The following is a 27,048-nucleotide window of genomic DNA, read 5'->3' as shown; positions in this document are numbered from 1 at the left end:
CCACATGGCTGAATTTCCAAGGGTAAATCCTAGTACACACGATGAGAAAATTGGACGAAAAATACAGCTTTCAAATCGATTGTATGATAATCGATCACAGCTTTCTAGAGCTGATTATGACAGTTCATACAAAATTATCTGAAGGGACAAACACAAAACTGTATCTTGTAAGATACCAGAACAAACTATTTTCATTTAATCAGTACAATTTTTATCTGAAAAAAATCAGAAGACCAAAACCACCCATGCTTGAAAATGAAGGCACACAATACAACAGCTTAAATCACTTCCGAAGTTGTATTCTGTCATACGCAAAATTTTCATAGCTTAAAGTGGAGTTCCACCCCAAAAAATAAAATGTCATTAATGTGCATGAAATAAATAAAAAAAAAAAAAACATTTGGAGAAAATTTAGTTTTTACTTACCTTTTTATGCCTGTTGCTATGTGGTCCTTTGAAATCTGCTTCCTTCATCTCCTAGGCTCCTGACATCACTTCATTTGGCACCTCAACTCACTACTGCTCCTGGGAGATATGTGTCATCATTTCCCAGGAGGCAGTGGCCAGCACCGAGGGCTAGGTTGCCATAACAATGGGACGGGCACTTCCGCCACCGCCGCCCATTGTTATAGCAACCTGTATACTTTACAACACCGCTATGGCACATTACTGCACATGCGCAAGAACGGCAGCGCATGCTGGTCGCTCAGCTGTACCGTGCCCCGTAAGATAGTGCTTGTAGGCTTCACATGCCCACAAGCAATATGGAAAATATTAGTATGGGAAATCAGCAATTGAGCGACGATCTATATGAAACACGTGAGTAATATAACTACCCTGTTTCCCAGAAAATAAGACCTAGCGTAATTGTCGGCAATGGCTGCAATATAAGCCTTACCCCCCAAATAAGCCCTAGTTAAAGTCCTCGTAGATCTTATTTTTCAGGGTAGGGCTTATTTTCGGGGAAACAGGGTAGGGCTTATTTGGGGGGTAGGGCTTACAGCCATTGCAGCCATCACTGACAATTACGCTAGGTCTTATTTTTGGGGAAACAGGGTAAGTATATTAAAAAAGGATATTCATGAAAAAAAAAAATTTAACTGTGGGAATTCTGATTTAAGTAACCTATTGGTTTTCAATATGAGACTAGCATGCAAAAAAAAATGGATGATGATTTGTCCGATATTCTCATTGTGTGGACGAGGCTTTAAACCTGGGAAGGAGATATTCCAAACCCATGATAGTATTTAAGATATCTGAATATAATTCTGTGGTTAAAAAATTACCAAATGTACACATCAGTACAGTAGAAGAGTAATCTAAAAGGGAAAGTTGTATATGTGTGTAACTGATTATAATTCAAATAAATTGAGTTCCTTTCTTGATGACATCTGCATTCCTCTGGGGATAAATTCTTAAACTGAGATTATCAGATCAGTGAGTATCTTAATGTAAGATGGCAATTCAATTGTTCATGTGCAGCTTGAGTGTAGTAGAATATGGATCTGTTAATATTCTGCTCCTTTACCACTGGCTTTTAGATAATATCCTTTTTAGGGAAAGGCTAGGAGTAGATAAGAGGTGAGGGAGCTAGCTTAGGCATACTCCATTTATATAGGTTATAAACCATTCAAAATGACCTCTTTATATATTTTGATTTCTTGTCTATTGCAAACACACCACACACTCCATTTTTTGAAGGATTCTGAACACCTAGAATACATACACTGCATTTGTCTACGTACAGTATACAACACGGCTCATGGCTCAGGGGGACGAAGACCACGCCCCACACTATATAAGGCTGCTTACACAGCAGTGTGTTATAGTGGACAGAGACAGAGTGATTGAGCTAGATTAGGCAGGCAGGTTAGTTAGTTAGTGGCAGTGTATTTTTTATATATATTCCCTTCTGAGTCTCAGGCCATAGCCCTGCTGTGCTTTCTTCCTGGTCATTTAAAGTCCACCTGAGCATGGACTCAAGTGGACCACAAGACCCGGACTGGAACCAAGCCTGCCACAGAGGTTGGAAAAATCTGAGCTGGATTCAAGTTCACTCTCTGGCAATAGAACAAATGCGATGGTGAAATATATTGATTATAGATGACCACATCTTGCATACCATCACTATATATATATATATATATATATATATATATATATATATATATATATATATATATATATAGGGCAGTGATGGGCACTGATGGGTGGCAGTGATGGGCACTGATCGGTTACACTGATAGGCAACACTTCTAGGTGGCACTGATTGGCACCACTAGTGGGCATTGATAGGTAGCACTGGAGGGAATTGATAGGTGGCACTTGTGGGCATCGATAGGTGGCACTTGTGGGCATAATTACTCTATAAATGAGGCATAATTGCCTTTTCCTTTTCAGGACCGATGTCCCTTTAAGATAAGCCGGTGATCAGCTTTTTTTCCTCCTCCGCTGTTAGCGTGAGGAGAGAAAAAAAAACGATCACAAGCTTTTGTTTACATCATGTGATCAGCTGTCATTGGCTGACAGATGATCACATGGTAAGGGACCAGGACTGGCCCCTTACTCGGATTGGTGATCACCCGAGTCTCAGTGACTCAGTGATTACAGTGCGCTCCATGTGCACCCTGTAGGGAGCGTGCACAGGGGAGGCCATTATATGATGGCCTCCCAGAAATTCATATCCGAGCTGCGGCCATCATTCAGCCATAGCGCGGATGCCAGGAGGTTAGGATTTTTTTTTCACTTTTGAACGGGCCTTTTTTTTTTTTTTTTTTTTTTTTTGTGGTGACTGCTGGGGGGGGGGGGGGAGGGGATGGGAAAAAATGAGCAGATTTCTCCATCTACCCATTCAAGCTGGACAGGGAAATTCTTCCTGCTGTGTGTTTGTATTCTGACAGCAGGACTCCCCGCTAACCCCGCCACCAGAATACACTGATCAGCACTGCAGCCCCATTGGCTGCATGCGCTTTAGGTTGAACTGGATGGACTGGTGTCTTTATTCAACCTTACTAGCTATGATTACTATGATTACTATGAATGCTGGTTTTCCAGCAGAACTGTTCTAACGACCAGCTTCTGGTGAACAGAGAAGACTACACATGGATTAAAATTCAGCCAGTTCATGCTGAATCTGCAAAATTTTGATCCATGTATAGCTGGTTTAAGAGAAGTGCTATGAACAAGATAGAAATCTTAGAACTAGAGATTCCCAGTGACAACATAGAGCAAGATAAATACGAGAGAAAAAAATGTTTTAAAGCGGAACTCCAGCTCAGACAATTTTACTTGTTTTTGGTATAGGAGTGCAAGCTAGAACCTAAAACCTCTCTCCAATAAGGGACAAATAGACCAGCAAAAATCATTACCACTCTATAGCCTTCACACCACTTAAAATAAAAAAAAGAAAAGAAACGAAGACCCACTCAAGAAAAAATCAAGACTACCTATGTGTAGGCAAATTTAAATAGTAGCAATTGGATTAAAATGCGGTCTGAACATCTGTTTGTGAATGACACTAAAGAATAGTTTTATGTAAAGAAACTGAAGCCCTAAGTACACCTTTGCTTTGCTTTCAGTGAATTTCATTTGACATTGCTACAAGATTAGGGTAATCTAATTTACATAAGCCAGCACGTGTGTTATATTTCAAGAGCTAACTTCAAACAGTAAATGAAACACCATGAAATCTGGTATGACATAAGAATACTCTAAATTGCAGTTATATTGAATTTCTCTACTAGGTAGACAGGTATGGTATATGACTGCTAGTGCAAGACCCTACAATATAATCTTTTAGTCTTTGTGAAGCAAGGCATTGTACATAAAGGTAATGCAAATATCAGGTCACTCTGCTGACTCTAGAATGTACACTAAAGAAGGGACCTACATTCATATTTAAGATCACTGACAATCTAAATTGTGCAAACATATCTTATTGTGAAAGCTGAGAACCAGGCAGAGGAAAAACGCCAACGGAAGCAGTTATGTGTTTAAATAAAAAAATGCTCATGAAAATTACACATATGATTTAATATAATAATATGGTTACCTCATTTTACACCTGCAATTGCTTGCTCTAACCCCCCCCCCCCCTCCCTGAGGTTGTGCCACTGAATTCACATGGTGCTGCTGGGAGGAGTCTTGCAGAGATAGCACATCATTGCCCTCCACTATGCTAGCATCTGTTTCTTGCACAGGGAACTACAGTTCCCTTGATTCAATGGGCAGTGGACAGAGGCAAGGGTGGGACATGGGAAGGGCGCAGGAGGGGCATAGGTGGGCTGAATGTGGAAAGAGTGGGCAGAGCATTGGCGTGTCTTCTAAGTTTATTGACACGCTAGGGCTTTCTAAGGAAAGGAAGCAACATCCCCTAATGACGTCACGCCACCACTCTGTAGTCTCCTCAATAAAAGCAAAAGCAAGAGGAAGATGTGTTGTTTCCACAATAAAGGAAGCTGGAGGGGAAGCAGGTAAATATCTATATATACTTGCATGTACATGACACAGACAGACATGTTTTACATCCTACTTAGCTTTATCACATATTGGGGGTTATTTATGAAAGGCAAATCCACTTTGCACTACAAGTGCAAACTACAAGTGCAAAGTGCACTTGAAATTGCACTGCAAGTGCACTTGGAAGTAAAGTCGCTGTAAATCTGAGGGGTAGATCTGAAATGAGGGGAAGCTCTGCTCATTTCTATCATTCAATCATGTGCAAGCTAAAATGCTGTTTTTTATTCTCCTTGCATTTCCCCCTCGGATCCACAGAGACTAAACTTCCAAGTGCACTTTCAGTGCAATTTCAAGTGCACTTTGCACTTGTAGTTTGCACTTACAGTGCAAAATGATTTTGCCTTTCGTAAATAACCCCCATTGTTTTAATTTTTAGTCTTAGTTCTACTTTAACATCAGCCTATTGAAATTATCTAATTAACAGCATTAAGACAGGTGAAAGGGCAGAACTTGGGATCAATTAGACATTCCGCATACAAGTGTTAAAGTGATTTTAAGGGCTCATTTTTTTTTTCAATTTAAAATAACAAACATATCATACTTACCTCCACTGTGCAGCTCGTTTTGCATACAGTGGCCCCGAACCTGCTCTTCTGGGGTCCCCCAGTGGCTCTCACGGCTCCTCCCCAAATCAGGTAACCCCGTCTGCGAAGCACTTCCCCAAGGTGGTTACCTTACAGGCGCAAGCCAGCGTCTATCATTTGGCGTCCATATGACTCGGCCCCGCCTGCGTCATTGGATTTGATTGACAGCAGCAGGAGCCAATGGCTGCACTGCTATCAATCTAGCCAATCAGGACAGGAGACACCAGCTAGAGCTGGTGTGCTCATCCCTGGTGTGAGAAAAAGAGGGTTTGGGTAAGTAAAACGGGGCCACTGGGGGGCTGCTGCACTGCAAGAGGTTTTTCATCTCAATGCATATAATGCATTGAGGTGGAAACCCACAAAGGTTTGCAACCCCTTTAAGTATTTAGGATGAAAAAAGACACAAGTCCATCTCATTCAAATGTGATGAAAGGGAACACGCTGACAGAAGGAAAGAGCAGAAATTACCTTATCAGTCTGTTGCTGCTTCTTTACTGTCCAGTCACAGGCTGGAGGCAGGGAGTTGAGCTAGCTATGTTGCTTATTTGCAGCAGAGAAAAGTTAGGTCACCAGGTTGATAGAGCCAAGTGATAAGGCTGGGTATACTCCCTGCCCCAGTATATCCAATCAGTCCCTACCCTGTCTACCTTTAGGAGATCCTTGAAAACTCATTTATTCAGGGAAGCCTATCCCACACCCACCGAACTGTCCCCGAGCCACCCCCATCAAATCATTCTCTGCAGCTATTACCTTTTGTACCACCCCCTCCCTGTAGAATGTAAGCTCTACGAGCAGGGCCCTCCTGTACCTTTAGTGTTGAACTGTACTGTAATTGTGTTGTCCCCCCCCCCCCCTATACATTGTAAAGCACTGCGTAAACTGTTGGCGCTATATAAATTGTGTATAATAATAAATCTCAAACCTGGATGGGCAGAAATGCAAATAACTTGGCATGCACAACAGTTACTATTTATGTGTTTTTCTGGAGTTCAGGATTAAAGTAGTTCTAAATGTATAATATATTTTTTACTTTAATGCATTTTCTTTAAATCATATTTTACTGCTTTTTGTGCCCCTTCAAATACTTACCTAAGCCCTCAATCTAGCTCTGTGTCCAACTGGTCTCACAGAGAACAGTGGGAGCTATTGGCTCCTCCTGCTGTCAGTCAAATCCTGTGAGCAGGGAGCAGGGGGTGGGACCAAGTCATGTTGCGTGTGTCTATGGACGCACACAGCCCAGCTCAGGAGCACGTCTGTACATATGCTCTCATAGTAAAAAAATATTTACACAAAGGTTGCAAGTATATATAAATTACCTATCGATATATAAAACGTATTTCACTTAATCCCACGTTCAGCCTTGGTTCACATTGCTGCGGGTTAGAAATCATGCGAGTTCAGCTGAACTTACACGATTTCTAACCTGGCAATGCAGTCCGACTTCAGTGGCAATTTGACAGACATCTGTGTGGGTTCATGCACAGATGTCTATATATAAATACTACTTTTGGGAATCAGTGCAGCACCGCAAAGTCGGCGCCGCACCAATTCAGATGGTGCCATTGCTGGCAATAGCCGCCGATTGAAAGCCGCCGCCAATTGTCAAATTGAAAGCTAAATCCTACCAATGTGAAACTAGGCTCAACGGAACTTAATTTAAAAAAATAAAAAATTCTAGCTGCACATTTGGGCACCAAGACATCTTAAACCCAAATGAGAGACAAAATATAGCCAAAAAAAGGTAAATTATCTGGAGAACAGGGTTTGACACTCAGAAAACATATTAAAGTGGTTGTAAACCCTTACAAACCACTTTGACCTACAGGTAAGCCTAGATTAAGGCTTACCTGTAGGTCCAAGAAATACCTCCTAAACCTATACGGTTTAGGAGATATTTGCCCGAAGACAGGCACCGGTGTCTATGGCGCATGCACCGTAGACAGCGGCGCGCAGGCGCACTGAGCGCGGCATTTCCAACAATGGAGCTGCCGCGCGTGTCGGCTCCCGTTCGCATGCGCGGGAGTGACGTCATCGCGGCTCCGCCAAATGACAGCGGCGGAGCTGCGAGACCCCACCGAAAAGATGGATGCGCTGGACTACAGGGGACAGCGGTGACATCGCTGGCTCCTGTGTCAGGTAAGTGACACATAATGGGCTACTATGCAATGCATAGTAGTCCATTATGCTTTGCCTTTGCAGGGAATGAAAGAGGAAGTAAACCCATCAGGGTTTACTTCCTCTTTAAGGCTCAAATAGTAGACACATTTTTACTGCCTAACAGTTAGAACAGGCAACATAATGGCTTCTCATCACCTTTCTAACACCCTCTAAAAAACAGTCCATAGCGGATCACTCTTTAATCACTTGCTTACTGGGCACTTAAACACCCTTCCTGCCCAGACCAATTTTCAGCTTTCGGTGCTCTCACACTTTGAATGACAATTACTCAGTCATGCAACACTGTACCCAAATGAATTTTTTGTCCTTTTTTTCCCACAAATAGAGCTTTCTTTTGGTGGTATTTGATCACCTCTGGGGTTTTTATTTTTTGCGCTATAAATTAAAAAAGACCGAAAATTTTGAAAAAAAACACATATTTCTTTGTTTCTGTGACAGAATTATGCAAATTATTAATTTTTCTTCATAAATTTTGGCCACAATTTATACTGCTACATATCTTTGGTAAAAATAACCCAAATTAGTGGATATTATTTGGTCTTTGTGAAAGTTAGAGAGTCTACAAGCTGTGGTGCGAATGGCACAAAATTGATCACTTCTGATGTACTGGTGGACTATCTCGCTTCTTGTGACCCGAACAAGTCAGGAAACTACAAATACCCCCCAAATTACCCCTTTTTGGAAAGTAGACATCCCAAGGTATTTAGTAAGAGGCATAATGAGCTTTTTGATGTTGTAATTTTTTTCCCACAATTCTTTGCAAAATTGAGATTTTTCATTTTTTTTTCTCCACAAAATTGTCATTGTAATAGGTTATTTCTCTCACGTGGCATGTGTATACCACAAATGACACCCCCAAAAAAATTCTGCTACTCCTCCTGAGTATTATAATACCACATGTGTGGGACTTTTTCACTGCCTGGCCACATAGAGAGGCCCAACATGCAGGTAGCGCCATCATGTGTTCTAGGAACATAAATTACACATCTAACTTGTTGACTATTTATTACGCTTTTGAAGCACCAGGACAATGACACGTGACACTGATGACAGATGGCACTGATACGTGGCAATGATGACACTTATACGTGGCACTGATGACACGTGGCACTGATAACAGATGGCACTAATATGTGGCACTGACAGATGGCACTAATATGTGGCACTGATGACACGTGGCACTTATACATGGCACTGATGACACGTGGCACTAATACGTGACACTGAAGACACGTGGCACTAATACGTGGCACCGATGACAGATGGCACTAATATGTGACACTAATACGTGCCACCGATGACAGATGGCACTAATACATGGCACCGATGACGCGTGACACTGATGACAGATGGCACTGATAAGTGGCATTGATGACACGTGACACTGACAACAGATGGCACGTGACACTGACAGGTGGCACTGATGACAAATGGCACTGATACGTGGCACTGATGACAGATGGCACTAATACGTGGCACTGATGACAGATGGCACTATGTGGCACTGATGACACGTGGCACTGATGACAGATGGCACTTATACATGGCACTGATGACAGATGGCACTGGGGACAAATGGCACTGGGGGCAGGTGGCACTGGGGGCAGGTAGCACTGGGGGCAGGTAGCACTGGGATGGATGGCACTGGGGGCAGGTAGCACTGGGGTGGATGGCACTGGGGCGGATGGCACAGGGGCAGATGGCACAGGGGCAGATGGCACAGGGGCAGATGGCACTGCTGGGGGAGGATGGCACTGCTGGGGGAGGGTGGCACTGCTGGGGGAGGATGGCACTTTTTACTTTACTTTTTTTACTTTTTTTTTTTCTTCAGCTCAAGGCAGAACGGCTGCCGCTGCAGCCGTTCATCTCTCCCCTCTCACACTGTCTGTGTGAGGAGGGAGAGCGGCGCTGAGAGATAATCTTATATGTTTACATATGAGATCATCTCCCATTGGATACGCCGATCACGCTGTAAACGGCTGCTGTGATTGGCCGTTTACAGCGATCTGTGTTTGCCTGTCCCCGGGGGACACGGCGAACACAGAACTTCCGCGATGCGCGCCCGCGGCGGCGCGCATTGCGGAAGTAAACATTAGGACGTCCAGGGACGGCCTCCCGGACGAACGCGCCTGCTCTACGGCCGTCATTCGGCTATAGGGCGGGCGCGAGGTGGTTAAAGGGCTAATGCTAGTGTAATCTAGTCCTAAGGCCTGATTCACACCTATGCATTTTTAGTGCTTTTTGCATTTTGCAGATTTGCACTACAGTCCATTTAACATGGTTTCCTATGGAACATGTTCTGTAGTGCAAATCTGCAAAATTCAAAAAGCACTAAAAATGCATAGATGTGAACCAGGCCTTAACCTGAATTTTGGTCCATTATTGGTCCATGTTCAACCAGCCTTACTTACCTCCACTGTGCAGCTCGTTTTGCACAGAGTGGCCCCAAACCTGCTCTTCTGGGGTCCCCCGGCGGCTGAATTTTGGTCCATTATTGGTTCATGTTCAAGCAGCCTTACTTACCTCCGCTGTGCAGCTCGTTTTGCAACAAAAAAAAAGAATTCTGCTTGCAGCGTGCAGTGCAGATCATTGTATTCTGACACAGTGGAGAGGATTGCCCAATCTACCTCAAATGTGTGGATGGGGGAATTTGGTCATTTTTTTTTCATTTAACTAGCTAGTTGAACGAATAAAACTCACTTATCTTTGGCCAGCTTTAGTGAGCGGCTGTTACACCACTCCCCTACGGTGGACTCTTAAATTTATAATATATATAAAAAAGACTAGTAATATATACTTGTTGTGTTTAAACTTTGTATATTAATCACTTCAAATCCTTGAAATAAACAGGCTGGTATGGGTACAAAGAAGAAAACTTCTATCCCATTAATTATTTACTTCTATATTCCAGTTTGTGGTGGGAATATCTGTCGAAAATTCACAAATTTTCTCAGAATGGGTTTTATATGTTTTTACTTAAAAGTAAAAGCAGATAGTTGAGTTTTCACATAAACCTCACCCCTGTTTGACCTAAGCTAACATCTACAAAAGCATTTAGTATTGATGTGCTAATAGTTTGGTTCTGGGCCACTATCAGAAATACTAGGGTCCTGTACAGCCTTCCTGACTGGGACTCCCCAACCCCACCCACCCCTGTGGTGTAGTGGAACAGCAGCACTAACTTTATCCATCTCTTCTTTGATCACTCCTCCTGGGCCCCCCTGTTGACCCGGGAAATGTAATTTAAGCCTTGGTAAGCAAGTAGGATCATGTGTGTGTGTGATCCGATAAAATCAATTTATTCATTTAGGCAGAAATGAATAATAAAGCTGTCCCTGACCCCTATTTAGCTGCTGGGGCCTGGGCCCAGTACAACAGGACCAATTGTACTGGCTTATCAGCGGCCCTGTATAAATTATACATTCACATCAGTCCCTGCCCTTAAGGAGCTTACAATTGCATCTATAGTGCAAATTTGAAAAGGAGGCAATTAACTTACCAGTATGTCTTTGTGTGTGGGAGTAAAACAGAGTAAACAGTGGAAACCCACATAGGCACAAGGAGAACATGCAAACTCTGTGCAGGCAGTGCCACAGTTGGGATTTGAACTGACAACTCTGGTCCTGAAGTGCCAACCACTTAGCCACTGTGCTGCCAAACTAAAGCTTAAAGTGGAGTTCCACCCTAAAGTGGAACTTCCGCTCATAGCAACCCTCCCCCCCTCCGGTGCCACAGTTGGTATTTGCACCCACCTCCGGGCATAGATTCCCACGGGAGTCTATGCCTCTTCCTGTCCCGCCACGCTGTCTGCTGGGACACACACGGGTCCCAGAGACAGCGCGGAACATTCTCATTGCGATCGCACATGCGCAGTAGGGAAGTGAAGCCGCAACGCCTCACTTCCTGGTTCCCTCACCGAGAATGGCAGCGGCAGCAGCCGAGAGCCGAGCGATTGATCGGCCTCGGCTGCCGACATCGCTGGACTCCAGGAAAGGTAAATGTTAATTTATTAAAAGTCAGCAGCTGTAGTATTTGTAGCTGCTGACTTTTAATAATTTTTTTTCCTGGTGGACTCCCTCTTTAAGTGCCAAATCTGAACCCTATTGAAGTCAATAAAACCCAAATGTAAAACAAAACAAAAAAAACAGTAATGGTCATCTAGGCTAGTCATCTAGGAATTGTCCAACAAATGGAATGAGAGATAGAGCACTGCACTGGGACACGTGTACCAAAGCAAAACAAAAAAATAAATAAATTGGAAGATACAGTCTCCCTGGGAACATTGATTTTATTAATACTTAAAGTGAAACTTTAAAAACGCAAATCCCTTTACATAACATGCCCACTGAATGCACTGACCCTGCCTGTGAAGTGGCACATCTGTAAAATGTTTACAACCTACTACATCAAAAATGACCAAATAAAAAAAGTGCCATTTAAATTGCTGGTAAATAACAGCTTCAGCCGTTTTACTGAAGTTTGTAATTGTAAACAAATGGTCAGGGATTCTCTGCATCTATATCAGTCCTTATACACAAGGTCGGAGATTCCGACAGAATGTGTCCTATTGGACCGTTTTGTCGGATAATCCGACAGTGTGTGGTCTCCATCGGACTGTTACCATCGGAGTATCCGACGGACCAAGTTTTCCAACTTGTCCGTAAAATTTTCAGACAAAATGCTCCGATCGGACATACTCCGATCATGTGTAGCCTACTCCGATGGACAAAGTTCCACGCATGCTCAGATCAAATTCCTAGACCAAAGCTATTGGCTACTAGCCTGAACGTAGTCCCGTCGTAACGAAATAACGTTATCACATTATGTATAATCGGATTTTCCAACAACTTGTCCGACCGTGTGTATGCAACAGTTTCGGACAAAATCCGTCGGACAAAATCCATCGGACAAAATCCAACGGATTTGCTTGTCAGAATGTCCGACCGTTTGTACAAGGCTCAGAGTCTTATTCTATATGAGGGTCTGATACAGATGGTAATAGGGGACACCATTACAAACCAGTCTGTAGAGGAACAATACAGAAAGGGCTGCAATGTTTTAAGCAGGTGTCCTATACCCTGGGCCCCAATTTTCCCTGTTTTCTAAAAGAAAATCAGAGTAAAGCTGGGTCCACATATGAGTACGCAGTGTCTCACGACAGGAGTACGGTGCGTCCTCGTTCACCATTTCAGATCCGATTTCAGACCAAATGTTTGGCTGAATTCGGACCTGAAACAGACCAAAAGATGCACAGGGCTCCTGTGCAAATCACACTGGAGCTGCTGTGGACATGTGTGAACCGCCGCCATAGAGAGCTGGCAACAATCTCCTGCTGTGTGAATTAAATGCGGAGAAAAATGCATCCAATTCACACTAGGGTGAACCCAGCCTAAAATGTTAAAAGCATTCCACTTCCAAATGTTGGTTACCATTTTTGAAGCCCTACACCTACAGGTTCCAGGAGCAGCTGATGTCTGATTTTAGTGTGATAATTTTTTCACTTATAATAATCTGCATACTGTGCTTTTCTGCAAGAGCTAAATTAGCTTAAACATATATGTTGGGTTTTGCCTATCAATGATGTTATCCAGATGCAAGGAGACATGTCCAATTCTGTGAAGCTGGAAAGGCTAATTGCTGAATACATTTACATGTTGAACATTTTAATGAGTCTCTACATGTGCATTAGGAAGGCAAGGATCCATAACACTTTATTGTGGACTTCAAGTGGTTTGAATGGGTAAAGCCTGCATTAGGTATTAGCAATACAGGATGGCCTGCAATCCCCATGTTTTATTGTGCTCCGCCAACATGGCAAGTTTAAGTCCCTCTAGAGCATTAATAAAGATTAGCTATCTGGGGGACCTGCATAATCAATCATACTAATGAGCAAATAGGAATCCCGGGGGTAGGTTAAGTGACAAGTGTTGTAATGTGCACTTACTCATAGCTCTTTGAATTTCATGAGACAGCACGCTGGCAATTTTGCTGCCTTTAAGAGCACCCTTACTGCAAAATACTTTACACTGATTCTGTCATAGCTCAGTAAAACCATGCTCTCATGATTGCAGGCTTTCCTATTGTAAACAGAATAAAGAACATAGTCCTAATAGAAGCTATGGCTAAAGTGCTGTCATTACAGTTATTGAAGAGGAGCAATTTACCTGCAGCTGTTCTAGGGAAAAAAAAGAAAGTTGATGCAGTATGGTCTTTTTAAACAGTCACAAACACAGATGTTTTTTTATTTGTATTTTTCTATTACACTGTCTTATGTAGTCCATTAAATGTTATTAAAAAGTAATTCCTGCCAAAAGGCTAAATATAAACTTGATATTTTTGCATATTATGTGTCAAACTATTTATGGACGTCTTTTTTGATGGGCTTTGACGGGCAAATACAGTGCGCTTTTGATACCCATTTGGGATGCTTCCACGATTACTTTGTTTTAGTTTGCAGGTGGAGTAGACCTGAATTTGAGCTGACATTAAGCTAAACTATATACAGGTTTATTTCTATATGGTATGCAGTTGCACATATAAAATACTAACAGTGCTTAGATAGACCCAACAATATTGAGAGAAAATGTTATTTCAATACCATTTTATTTTAGGCACATCATGGCTTAGATAGTGTATACTTGAATGCTAGAGAATTTATTTTATAGCAAACAACCCTTGCTAATACATTTTGCTCATATGCTATAGCCTGTGGGTAAATGTTTGTGAGCATTAGGAAACAAATTATTCATTTCATGAGCATAGATTTTCTTATCTACGAAGCATCGATGCATGATCCTATGCACATAATGCATAGTTTAGTAAATCAGGGCCTACAGCTAACCCAGTGCTTGATCTCAGAACATTTCTTAACTCAATTCTGTATTCTATGCATGAGAGTTTCAAAAGGATTGCGTAATCATCTCTTAACAGTTCTGACATTATTAATCAGTACAAGGATGTCTTTCATGGGCAAGGACAAGTTTCTGGAGATTACAAAACTGAAAAGACCTGCCACCGTGGAATTCTGACTTGAGTGAGGATAGAACACTGTGGCCTCGTAGTCTGCCATCCAAGAGGCTTTGTAACCTTCATTTTTATAAAAAGAAGGAATTGATCCTCCAGAAGATCAGAGGCAAAATTTATTTTTATGGCAAAATTTATTTTGATGGAGCCTTGATCAGATGTGGCACAGGAAAAACTTCTCCACAGTTTGGCTTTAAAAACCTCACCAGACCTACTGTGCAACTAAAGAGTCAACTACTGCTGGGTATACCCCTTCTCTCTATACAGGCCATGTTCCAGTTCCACAGTACTACGCTACCCAGAGGAATTCAAGGGCTTTTGTCTGGTGCTAGGTATCCAAGGTCCACAAATCTGGAGTTGGACCGAGCAACTGGATCTACTGACTTCTCTATCACACCATCTTGGCAGGAGGTAACCCACAAAAGCCCAACATTAGGGATATACTCCTTAATAAAGCTCACCAAGATCCTGGACTATCTATAAATGGGCAAATCCTTCTGAAATGTTGGTGACTATGGGGTTGATTTACTAAAACTGGAGAGTGCAAAATCTGGTGCAGCTGTGCATGACAGCCAATCAGTGTCTAACTTCAGCTTTGACAATAAAATTTGGAAGCTGATTGGTCTCTATGAAGAGCTGCACCGGATTTTGTTTACCCCTTATTGACCTGTGCCTCACCCCCCGCCCCCCCTCCAGTTTACCCAGTTCTGTGTTACATTTGACATGGCTAAACAAGCTCATGGATGTATAAAGAACTTGGCATCACACAGTGAAAAACTCGTTATACAAATCCACAGTACACAACTCCTTTTCCATAAAGGGTCTACTATTTTACTTACCACTGTCTCCTGCTTTGAGTCATTGCAGCAGCAATTCATTATAACACAATATCTGACCATGCTCCAATCAGCATAGATGTGAAAAATGGCAATTGTTCCTTTAAACCCAACAAATTGAGATTGAAAACTCTTTTAAACAACCCTTTTTTCATTTTTTAAACTGGACTTACAATCCATTTTCATGGCTAATGGAAACGGATTATTGTCACAAGATTTGTAACATATTTCATGGATTAAAAACAACCAAGGAGAAATACACTTTTCCTCAAAAGACATAGCGAAGGCATTTTCCCACTATTATCAATTATTATGCAATATTTGCCCTGATGGCTCCTGAACTGTAGCAGACAACAGGCAGAAAGACCTCCTATAATACCTGTTGGTATTGCAAGGATTCCTTCTGGTACAATAAAACGAATGGAGACAGACATATCTGAGAAAAAGCTCCTGGAGGCAACACAAAATATGTTTAATGGAAAGAGACCAGGCCCAGTTGGCTACAATGTTAAATACCAAAAAGTATTTGAATGGACCTTGTCCCCCACTCTTTAAATCTTGACAAATCTATTATAATGCTCACTCACTCTCTCAGAGATTTCAAATTAGTGCATACTACATTTATTTGAAAGGAATGACATTCTTCTACATGAATGTTACAGGCCAAATTCCCTGATCAATACTGACATGAAAAATTATGCAAACATAATGGCTTCCCACCTCCATCCCCTTCTGCCTTCCTGAATCCATCTAGAGAGAGTAGATGGAGAGATGTGTTTGTCTCAAAAGGATCCCATTGTCTTCTCAGTATTATGTTTACAGTAAGACTATCTGTATGGTATTTAAACAATATTGATCCATTCTAGCAGAGTTATATCCTGATATTCCTTAATTTTAGGATGACCTCAATGCAGTTTAGAAGGACCCATGGACCTCGAGACTGGTTGTTACATGGTGATTTAAAGAAATCTTCAGCTCAAGTTCCCCATTCAGAATGGATAATTTTCTTGCCTAAATTGTATCACAATGTTCATTGATAATGAAAGGAAGAAAGCTTACACACGTTTAAACTAGAGCAGGGTTCTCCATTAAGGATTCGTATATGTCAATCTTCCTTTGTAATGTATGCATCAATTTGCCCTTACGAGTATAAATGGGCAAACTGTTTAGACTGAGCATTGGTTCGCCTCAAACAGTGCCCGTACAGGTGTCTCCTGAAAAACTCAAAAAAACTCAGAGGGGCGTTCTTCGGCCAAATGCACAGTGAATAGCTGCCAGTTGTTATGGAATGGACCAGAAAACCGGCCGCCGCGTCCTTAATCCATAATAATGGATGAGTCATCAGCTATCAGCAGGCTTCCGCTCTGACACCTTGATAAAAAAAACATTGCTGGCAATAGCAAAATTTTTAAAAAAATGGCGTGGGGATGTCTGCATGGGGTCTCTCCCAAAATCCATACCAGACACTTATACTAGACCCTTATCCCTTATCACTCATCCCCCTTCCTGAACCATACCAGGCCACATGCCATCAACATGCGGGCTCTCCCCCCCCACCACAAAAACACCTTGCCCTCATGTTTATGGGGACAAGGGCCTCTTCCCCATAACATTGGGTGGTGTTTGTGGAGGTCTGCGGAAAAGGGGCTTATCGAAAAAGGGGGCTCCCATATCCCACCTTCCACTATGTGAAAGAGTAGGTGACATCACATGGTGGCACAGCCCCCAGGCTGCATGCTCGGATAAGGGTCTGGTATAGATTTTGGGGGTCCCAATGCCATCTCACTATTTATTTTAGCGTGGGGTTCCCCTCAAAATCATGGATTGGGGGACCCCCATGCATTTTATTTTCCCATTTTTCTATTGCTAGAAATGGTTAAATGTTATTTTTTCCCTTTATAGTCAGTTTTCCTGCAACAGGTTCTATACATGGTACAGATGCCCCACTTTACAGGCAGGATTTTTTCATTTTTCTCTTGTATTACTTTAGGCATCATTAAAATCACTGCTCCTTTAAAAATAAATGTTTTACATTTTATTTGCATTGATACATGTCCCCCAGGGCAATACCAACACCCCCATTCCCCATTTTTATGGCCAATAACTTGCTTATAAGCTAATAAAATGGGGCTTTTGATTTTTCAAGTTTGGGTCCCATAGCCTATAAAAGGTTTTGCGGTTTGGGTCCGAACTTTTTCCATGTTAAAAAGCAATAACTGAGGTAACTGGTAGCCAGGCATTTTTCTGAGAAAAATATATTCTGATCATAACTTAAAAATGTATGATGTTGGAAAAAACCCTAAACATTCATACCTACTGACACTTAAAAATATGATTTGGAGGATAAACTTTTCAACCTACATTTTTATGGCTTGAACAGAGATTGTGATTTGTATCTTTATATCATTTTTTTTTTTTTTACAGCAATTGCTTTTCTTGTATACTATGATGAGTGTGATTTGTACTAAATTATATTTGCAGATTCTTTGGAACACCTTGCTTTTGCTGGAGAAAGTAACATTTGGCATTTAAGGATGTGGATATATAAATTGACTTTACAATACTTTGTTTACACTGGTTACATAGTAATGATAACACGATTCTAATCAGGAATATCTGTTTTCTTACGGCATAGCTCTTAATAAAGATAAATATATACCTTATAAGTAATTTGGATGCTGTTTTTGAAGCTTCAAGAACGCCTAATATGGCAATATTTGACTAGGCAGAAGTTTCTTGCATCCTCCCACTAGACTATATAGGAAATCTATAATGCTCAAACACAGCACAATGTGTGTGGTTCCAATAGTCACATTTGCATGTCTATCTGTTAAAAGCATTACTTATGATAGTACTATTCTGTGATTTTTATACCTCCACCATGCCTGAAGAAACACAAAATGTGCAGTAAGAACAGGGTTACTGGGGGTCTTGTTCATTTGTATCTAAGCTATGGTTAAAGAGGAACTGCAGTCTGCTCACATAATTTGTAATAAAAATATATTTGCCATTCTGAAGCTTCCCTCCAACCACTTTGCATACTATTTTATATATACTGTGACTCTGTACTTGCCAATATGCTGCAGAAATCGCCCTCCACTGAGTCTAGCTGCAATCGTTTTAGCTGTGGGAAGCTGAAGCTGCTGCCTGTTCACTTCCTGGATTTACACAGAACCACAGAGGCACACCTATAGCTCTGCAGCTCTCATTGGCCCTCTTATGACTCACCCCCTCTCATTCTGGCAAACTCTCACGAGAGAGAGAGCTGTGCATGATGTCATACAGTAAACCTAGGCTTTTTACCAGACAAGAAACAGGAAGTAGGCTGTATAAGGTATTTACTGGCAGAAAAAAAATGTTTTACTATCCAAAGTTAAAACAACAAGGGCAGAAGATCTAATAGACGGAAAGTTGAAAAAAATGACTGAAGGTCTGCTTTAAAAGTTTTTTTTAGTGTTGTGAATAAAAACAGACCTTATTACTTACCACATTTTCTTTTCCACAGTATGAGCTGAAATCATTGGATATAACTGCAGCATATTGAACAAGCACTTTGTTGATGGTCTAAAATGAAAGGACACATAATTACCAACAAAATGAACAATCTGGACTGTTATTTGCAAGCCACCTACTAAACCCACAGTGTATTGTACTTTTAGTGGTAAAACAAGAACTAAGTTAAGATTATCAAAGCTAATATTAAGTGATACAATTTTAAAAAGGCAAATTGAAAAACTACCTCTAGGGACCTCTAGGGATTACAATTAGATTTTGTGTTGTTGCAATCAAGTGGAATCACATGCTGATTCTCAGTGTTGTATGTCTTGGGGGCTCTAGTGGTGAGATAGCCCCACTGGTGTTTCCAGTTCTACCCAGTTGCCACACTTAAGAAAGGCTAAGATAGGAAAAACAGAGTATTCATCGGGACTCGCATGTCTGTCTTCGTACCAGGCAAAGCAAACTTTCCACGTATGATGGTAGATCTTTCAGGAGGTATATTTTTTTGCTGTGAGCAAGCTGGTGATGACAGAATCAGATATACCTCTATCTTACAGAACCTGAATTTAAACAGCCATGTTGTTAAAGTCAGCAACTGTCAAGCAGGGTGAAATAGTAAGTCTTGAGACAACATATATGGCCTGTTTGGAAGAGCCCAAGAGACTAAACAGGTTTTAGTACCAAATCCTTCTGCACCAATTTAATAATATGGAAACCACAGGAACCTTTTCCACCTCAACCCTGCACAGCAACTGAAATAGAATCATTAGTGGAGGAAAGGCATAGATCGGCTTGAATGGAGTCCAATAAATTACTGGAATATTTACTGCGAAGGCTAGAGGATCCCTCGTCCTGGTAAAAAATCTGTGCATTTTGTTGTTAAAGTGGTTGTAAAGACAGAAGGTGGGACCCTTGACTCTGTGTAGGAGCTAGATCTCTCCAATAAGCAGGGAGCTTAAATGTTGGTGATTGGGACCTCTGCAGAGATATAAATGCTACCACACAGAAAGCAAGATGGACTTTCTATTTGGGCTGTAGCTGCTTTCTAAAGAGAGTGGACTGTTTGTTTTAATGTCTTTGGATTGTATTTAGGGGATTTAATTACTTAAGGATCGCCTATCGCAGTTGTACTGGGATCTGGGAGCCCCCTTTGTACTGTTTGAAGTGGAATACCGTTGTTATGGCAGCAGTTAGCTGCCATAACCCCAGTATCCTCTTCAACGGCAGGTGTTCCACTTTCAGATAAAAGGGGTTTCTGTGGTGGATTCACCACAAAATCACTTTTATTGTGGCCAGTACAGGCCCCCTCCCTCCGTGCTCCAGTTGTCTCTCTTGCCTCCGGAGCCGTCGGTAGTGGCGGAGTGGCTAGATGCCAAGTGAGGGAAAGATGGCCCAACTCGACTCCACACCATTGTATGGCAGAAGCGACACCAAACGTCACTTCTGCCCAATGGCCTTTAAGGTGAATTTTTTTTTGCAAAAAAAAAATACATTTCATTTTTTATTTTTTTTATTGCATTTTAGTGTAAATGTTAGATTTGAGGTCTTTTTGATCCCAAATCTCACGTTTAATAGGTCCTGTCATGCTTTTTTTCTATCACAAGGGATGTTTACATTCCTTGTAATAGGAATAAAAGTGACCTAAATTTTTTTTTTCTTAAAAGGACAGTGTCAAAAAAAAAAAAAAAAGTTAAAGCGGGAGTCCGCCGGGACTCCGCGTTTTTTTTTTTTTTTAAAAGCCAGCAGCTACAAATACTGCAGCTGCTGACTTTTAAAATAGTGACACTTACCTGTCCAGCATGCCCGCGATGTCGGCACCCGAAGCCGATCTCTAGATCGGTACTCGGGTGCTGCCGCCACCATCTTGGGTATGGGAATCAGGAAATGGAGCCTTTCGGCTTCATTTCCCGGTTCCCTACTGCGCATGCGCGAGTAGCGCTGCGCAATAAGGACGGTCCCCGCTGCCTCTGGGATCTGTGTGTTTCCCAGCATGCAGCGGGGCACTTGCGGAAGGGGGCGGGCACTTGCGGAAAGGGGCGTAATCTACGCCCCTTTCCGCAGAGAGCTATCCCGGAAGTGGGTGCAGTTACCTGGATTATCCAGGTAACTGCACCTCCCTCCCCCCTGAAAGGTGCCAATTGTGGCGCCGGAGGGGGGGAGGATTCCGATGAGCGGAAGGTCCATTTTAGGGTGGACCTCCGCTTTAAATAAATACGATTTTTTTTTAAAGCACCCTGTCCCACCAAGCTCACGCACAGAAGCGAACACATACGTAAGTTGCACCCGCATGTGAAAACGGTGTTCAAACCGCACATGTGAGGTATCTCTGCAATCATTAGAGTTGGGGCAATAATTCTAGCACTAGACCTCCTCTGTAACTCAAAACTAGTAACCTGTAAAAAAATGTAAATGTTGCCTATGGAGATTTTTAAGGGTCAAAGTTTGTCGCCATAACATGAGCGGGCACAGCTTTGAAGTGTGACATGTTGGGTATTAATATACTCAGCATAACATTATCTTTCACAATATAAAAAAAATGGATTAACTTTACTGTTGTCTTATTTTTTAATGAAAAAAAGTGTATTTTTCAAAAAAAATTGCGCTTGTAAGGCCACTACACAAATACGGTATGGCATAAAGTATTGCAACAACCGCCTTTTTATTCTCTAGGGTGTCTGAAAAAAATATATCTAATGTTTTTAGGTTCAGTAAGTAATTTTCTATAAAAACAAAATGATTTTAACTTGTAAACACCTGAGTCTGAAAAATAGGCCCAGTCCCTTAAATAGTTAAACTAAAAGTTTAGTTGATTTTTAAATATATTTTACCCAAATCTGACTATTGCAGTCTACTGGGGAAATCAGCTCAAACGGCCAATTAAGTGTACTGCAGTACAGTGGCGTAACTAGATGCAAGAAACCATGAAGGGCCCCCCTGAACCCCAGCCAGGGCCCTTCCCTCCAAGTCCGGTGGTGGAACTCCAGGGTGTGGTCACAGGTATGACCTTTGTGAGCCCTGTAGTTCCACCACTGGCATCGGTAGTTTTTTTATTATTTATTTTTTTATTTTTAGGTGCCCCATTGGGGGACTGTCCCTAGGCAGGATGGGGTCCCCGTTCCCAGAAGAGATGAGGTCTTTTTCTCCAGGGCAGATGAAGTTACTGCCCCCAGGTGAGAAGGGGTCCCTGTCCCCACGTGAGAAGGGGCCCCTGTCCCCAGGGGAAGATGGAGGGGGTAAGTAATGGCGTGTGGGGGATGGGGTCCTCTCACTCACCATGATCAAGCTGCAGGCCGCACACTCATCCATGTTGGCCTGGGCTCCATCCAGTGTGTTGGATGGGTGATCAGCATATCTCCCAGAAAGACCTTTCATCATCTGTGTATGACGGGGAAGGAGGGGGGCTGGCAGACAAGCCTGCAGTGTCCTCCGGGAGCCGGCTCTCATAGGGCTGCACTGCATCGGTGTGCTTAAAGTTTGTTTATCCGGGAGAAGTATGCAGTGCAGTGTGGGCCGGACTCGGGGGGGGGGCGGGACTCTGGCTGGGGAAAACAGACATCAGACTGAGCGGCAATGCATGGAGCAGGAGAGGGGCACTCTGAGGAGCCAGCCGAGGACACAGGTCATGCGGGGAATGCACAACTAAAGAGCAGCCAGTGCGATAGTCGAGCATGGAGCTCTGCTAGTCACCCTCCACCTCCTGCCACCCGTGTGCATGGTGCACTGGTACCCCTAGTTGCCTATGCTGCCGCCAGCCATATGTAGAGGGGGCTGCATGGGCCCCCTGCAGCACAGGGCCCAGTTGCGGTCGCGACTGCTGCACCCCCTATAGTTACGCCCCTGCTGCAGTATAATAACAATGTTGACAGGTTGGTGGGGAAAGCACAGTGACAGAGAGATGAGCTAATCAGTGTGCTGCTTTTCCTTTCATTGTCCAGTCACAGGGCTGGGAGGACCGCTAAGTGATTGTCAAACTGCAGCAAAGAAAGATCAGGTACTCTCCCTGCTATACATGAAAGGTCTTTGGGGAAGAACTCAGAAAATCAAAGGATGAGATTGACAGAAATACAAATCCTTTCGCAGGTAAAATAGCTCCCATGTATGCATTTAAAGCATTATTAAAGGCAATTTTTTATTGAACGAATCAACATTTATACTCACTTGATCTGTGCAATGGTATTGCACAGAGCGGCCCCGAACCCTCCTCTTCTGGGGTTCCCTGCTGGCGCTCTTGGCTCCACCGCTTCTGTGTCTGCCCTCATAACAAGTTCTTGCTATGGAGGCAGATGTGTGGGCTCACTCCCAAGGCGGACTCTGTGTGTTCATGGACAAACACAGTGGGGCTTAGCCTTGCCCTCTGCTCCCTCCTCAGAGGATTTGGTTGACAGCAGCAGGAGCCAATGGCTCACACTGATGCTTCTGTGTCTCTGAGGAGAGAGTGAGAGCAGTGCAACTCTTGGGCACAGTGCTGGATCAAGATAGGAGCCAGGTAAGTTTGTCGGTGGGGGACTTGGGGAGCTGATACTGGAAATTGGTTTACCCTAACACATAAAATGCATTAAGATAAAAAAAAAAAAAACCTTAAGCCTTTAGAACCACTGTAATCTTAATAGTATTAAGCTTTTTGCCGGCTCCTGATATCATAGTCTGATATCAGGCTGATTAACATCAGCAATTTTTACAGCACGATGATAATTTATTGCTTCTCAAGCATTGAGGGTACTAACAGAAAATCTTTTAAGTGCTACTTTCTGAATTATTTCAGCTTACCAGATGACCCTGTAATACCAACACCAATATCAACAGTTATGTTTCTGCTGCAATTCTGAATCATATGGTGGCAGTGTTAGCAGTCAGGTAATATATGGGTGATGTAAACATTTTCCTACGTTCTTCCCAGACTGGCACAATATAACTGCAAACACTCAGCTCTAATGAATGCACATACACATATGAACCAGCTCACTGAAATTTACCTTTGCAAATCTCCTCATTAAATGAGAGAGCGCTTCTGGATTAGGGCACTCCAATTTCTTGATAATCTCAAAGCTCTGATTTAATTGTGTGAAGACATCAACCACTGAGCATGAAAACAAGGCATGTTCTGATGTTGCCTGGAACTAGGAAAAAAAGACATGACTCAGAAGTACTGAACTATATTCTGGTACCCTGCTGCTCACAATATCACTCACCAATTTATGGAACAGGACAGGTCTGTTTATAACAACACTTTCATTAGTATATATCCAACAAAATATAACTATTTATACAGAAAGGAATTAAGATTAAAGTGGAAATGAACTAAAAAAATGAAGGTTTTAGGGAACATCTAGAAATGTTAATTGCATCTAAGCAATATGCTGAAAGATGTACCGTATATACTCGAGTATAAGCCGAGATTTTCAGCCTCTTTTTTGAGGCTGAAAGTGCCCCCTCGGCTTATACTCGAGTCGCCGCTGTCTGACTGCTCGATCAGCGTATCGAGCAGACAGACGGCGGACATTAATTTTCAAAAGCCGCGCCTCCTTCTCCGCCTCCGCCTGTGATAGGCGGAACACTGAATTTCCCAGCAGTCAGTGTTCCGCCTATCACGGATATCCGCTCATTCTCATACTACGGACGAGTATGAGAGGATGTCCGTGATAGGCGGAACACAGGCTGCTGGGAAATTGAGTGTTCCGCCTATCACAGGCGGAGGCGGAATTTTGAATTGTAGAATGGCCGCCGAGAAGAGCGGCGATCCATCGGCACGGGACGGAGGAGGCACGGGACGGAGGAGGCATGGCACGGGACGGAGGAGACACGGGACGGAGGAGGCACGGCACGGGACGGAGGAGGCACGGGACGGAGGAGGCACGGCACGGGACGGAGGAGGCTCGGGACGACGGCGGCTCGGGACGGAGGCTTGGGACACAGGTAGGCTGGACACACACACAAGGCTGCACGGACACACACACACACACACACACACACACACACACACACACACACACACAGGGATGGATGGATGGATGGATGGATACACACACACACACACACACACACACAGGGATGGATGGATGGATGGATAGATACACACACACACACACACACACACACACACACAGGGATGGATGGATGGATGGATACACACACAGTGATGGATGGATGGATGGACACACACACAGGGATGGATGGACGGACACACACACAGGGATGGACGGACACACAGGGATGGACAGCCATGTCTCACCCTCGGCTTATACACGAGTCAATAAGTTTTCCAGTTTTTTGGGGGTAAATTGGGGGCCTCGGCTTATACTCGGGTCGGCCTATACTCGAGTATATACGGTACCTGGAAATCCTCTTAAAAAAACACAATTGCACTTAGTTTTGCACCTAGTATTTGAGGGTTCCTACTTCCTAGGCACTTCTGTGACAACATCTTTATAGCTTTATCTGCAGCGTTAATCTAAAGCATTTTTGTCTATGCCTGTTGGTCTCAAGAGAATTGCTCATTGGTGTGCTGCTCACTTTCTCATTGCTGGATGCTCTGATATAAGGAAGCAACAGCCAACTCTATACAGAGACACAATACAGTACAAGGCTTGGAAAGTCATGAAAAGTCTTGCAAGGCATGTGGTAGCAAAACCCTGCCTCTATGAAAGCAACCACCTATACAAGGGACACAATGCATAGCAAGGCATATGGTAAGTCCTTAATGAAGGAAGATCATCTGCAGAAGACCAGAAGCAATACTACTAAGTAACTAGTTCTTCACCTTTTGCCTGCCTTTTTTAGCCATAACTTCCAAAGTTCAGTTCCAATTTAAGGTATTAAAAGTGTATGTAACCATAAATCTATTTTTGTATGCTTGGCATCATGCCATACTGTAGATGGTTTTCTAAAGAAAATAATTTTTTGTGAATTTGTTGCAATGTTTTTTACCTGCAGTAACAACATCTTTTGTTGTGGGATGACTATGCTAAACCACTGCCTGGCAATTAGTAGTAGAGTTGGCAGTATTAGAGTTTGCTATGCAAGATTCTTTAGTTCCATTCCTGACAGACTTAATAGGCAACCCAACATGCAATGGACGGAGCAAACACGGCAGACTGACAACCTTTCTGCCAAGTGTGGTAAAAATAAAAAATAGATATTGGGTTTTTATACACTTTAAACTGAGCTTTTATGGACTTAACCAAGAACACAGATTTATGTGTCACTTCTATTAAATGTAACGTGACAAGCAATTCAACTTACTCCATCTTTTTTATCTCTTCCAAGAGCGCCATGAAGAAATTCTGTCGACACATCTTCATTTTCATCCAGCCACTGAATAACAAAAGGCTCAAACCATCTAAAACATTGAGAATGTTCTGAATGAGATATAACCTCTCATAGAGGTACTACCACTGTCCCATTAACTAGCTTTCCAAGTAATATACACATAAAAAAAACTATATTACAGGGTGGGAAGGGGGTCATTTTAAAAGGTAGAGAAAGAGTTATTTCTGTACAAATTAACCAGCACTGCAGTAATCTTTATCTGTATTCAATAATCTAATTTGTAATAGACATTTATAATCTTGGTTGCTTTTGACACCAATAAATTATGTACTACTAAAAATGACAAAAAAATTCTAGCTTAAATCTAAAGGATTGGACACACACTGTGTGCGCATATCTGCAACATACATGTTTGATGACACAGAGACAGATTAGGTTGGAAAAGAGAAAAGCCAAAGTGTTGAATTTCCAATATAAGAACAAAACCAGTGCCAGTCATAGTTTACTGCAAGCACACCTAAATAGTATCCTTACATTGCCTAAAAAGCTTGTCTTTACCATTATTGCTAAACAGGCATTAAATTAACTCAAAAATCCACTTGAGACATTGAAGGAACTTTAACCGCTTGCAAGATCAAACTTATTAAAGCTGTAGAACCAGTGTTTGAAAAATTGGGTGGGATGGTGTATTGGGCAGTTAGTATCTGGGGGTGTCCTATTTTTTAAAGGAGGCTTCCAGGTTCCAATAATTCCCCTGCCTGCAATCACCCACAACCAACGGGCCAGGGTTGTGGGGAAGAGGCCCTTATCCACACAACATGGAAACAAGCTTGAGAGCACATGGCCTGGTATGGTTAAGGTTTCCTGGTCACTCAGAATGCATGGTTGCGTAACAGTCTGGTATGGATTTTGAAAGCTTATGCTTTTCTTTTTTGCATGAGGCTCCCCTCAAAGGGTCTGGGATGGAATTTTGGGGGCACCTCACATGTTTTGTTTGTTTTTTCATGGGGTCCCTAAATGGCTGGTATGACAGTTGAATGGGCCAGGCGGGAATGAGTCATTTATTGTTAGGATGCTGGCAGGTTCTAGCTCCCTAACAACTAGGAGTAAGCTGTCATATTTGGTAGTGACAATAATACCATTGC

General features: G+C 42.5%; 1 protein-coding gene across 1 annotated transcript in view; it reads right to left on the bottom strand.

Annotated features, from left to right (window-relative positions):
- The window catches only part of UNC13C (unc-13 homolog C), an 857,791-nt gene that overhangs the window by 190,144 nt on the left and 640,599 nt on the right, over window positions 1–27,048 (bottom strand). Inside the window, exons 22-24 of the mRNA XM_077472480.1 lie at window positions 25,877–25,973; window positions 23,611–23,754; window positions 18,626–18,703 (exon numbers count right to left, since the gene is read on the bottom strand). Coding sequence (XP_077328606.1) covers window positions 18,626–18,703; window positions 23,611–23,754; window positions 25,877–25,973 — 319 coding nt within the window. The remainder of the gene's footprint in view (window positions 1–18,625; window positions 18,704–23,610; window positions 23,755–25,876; window positions 25,974–27,048) is intronic.

This window comes from Lithobates pipiens, unplaced genomic scaffold (assembly GCF_037356315.1).
Source record: "Lithobates pipiens isolate NorthernLeopardFrog02 unplaced genomic scaffold, aLitPip1_a1.2 Scaffold_8, whole genome shotgun sequence".
NCBI classification, from domain to species: Eukaryota; Metazoa; Chordata; class Amphibia; order Anura; family Ranidae; genus Lithobates; species Lithobates pipiens.
The sequence above is the reverse complement of the archived record's forward strand: the minus strand, read 5'-3'. Positions and strand labels throughout refer to the sequence as shown.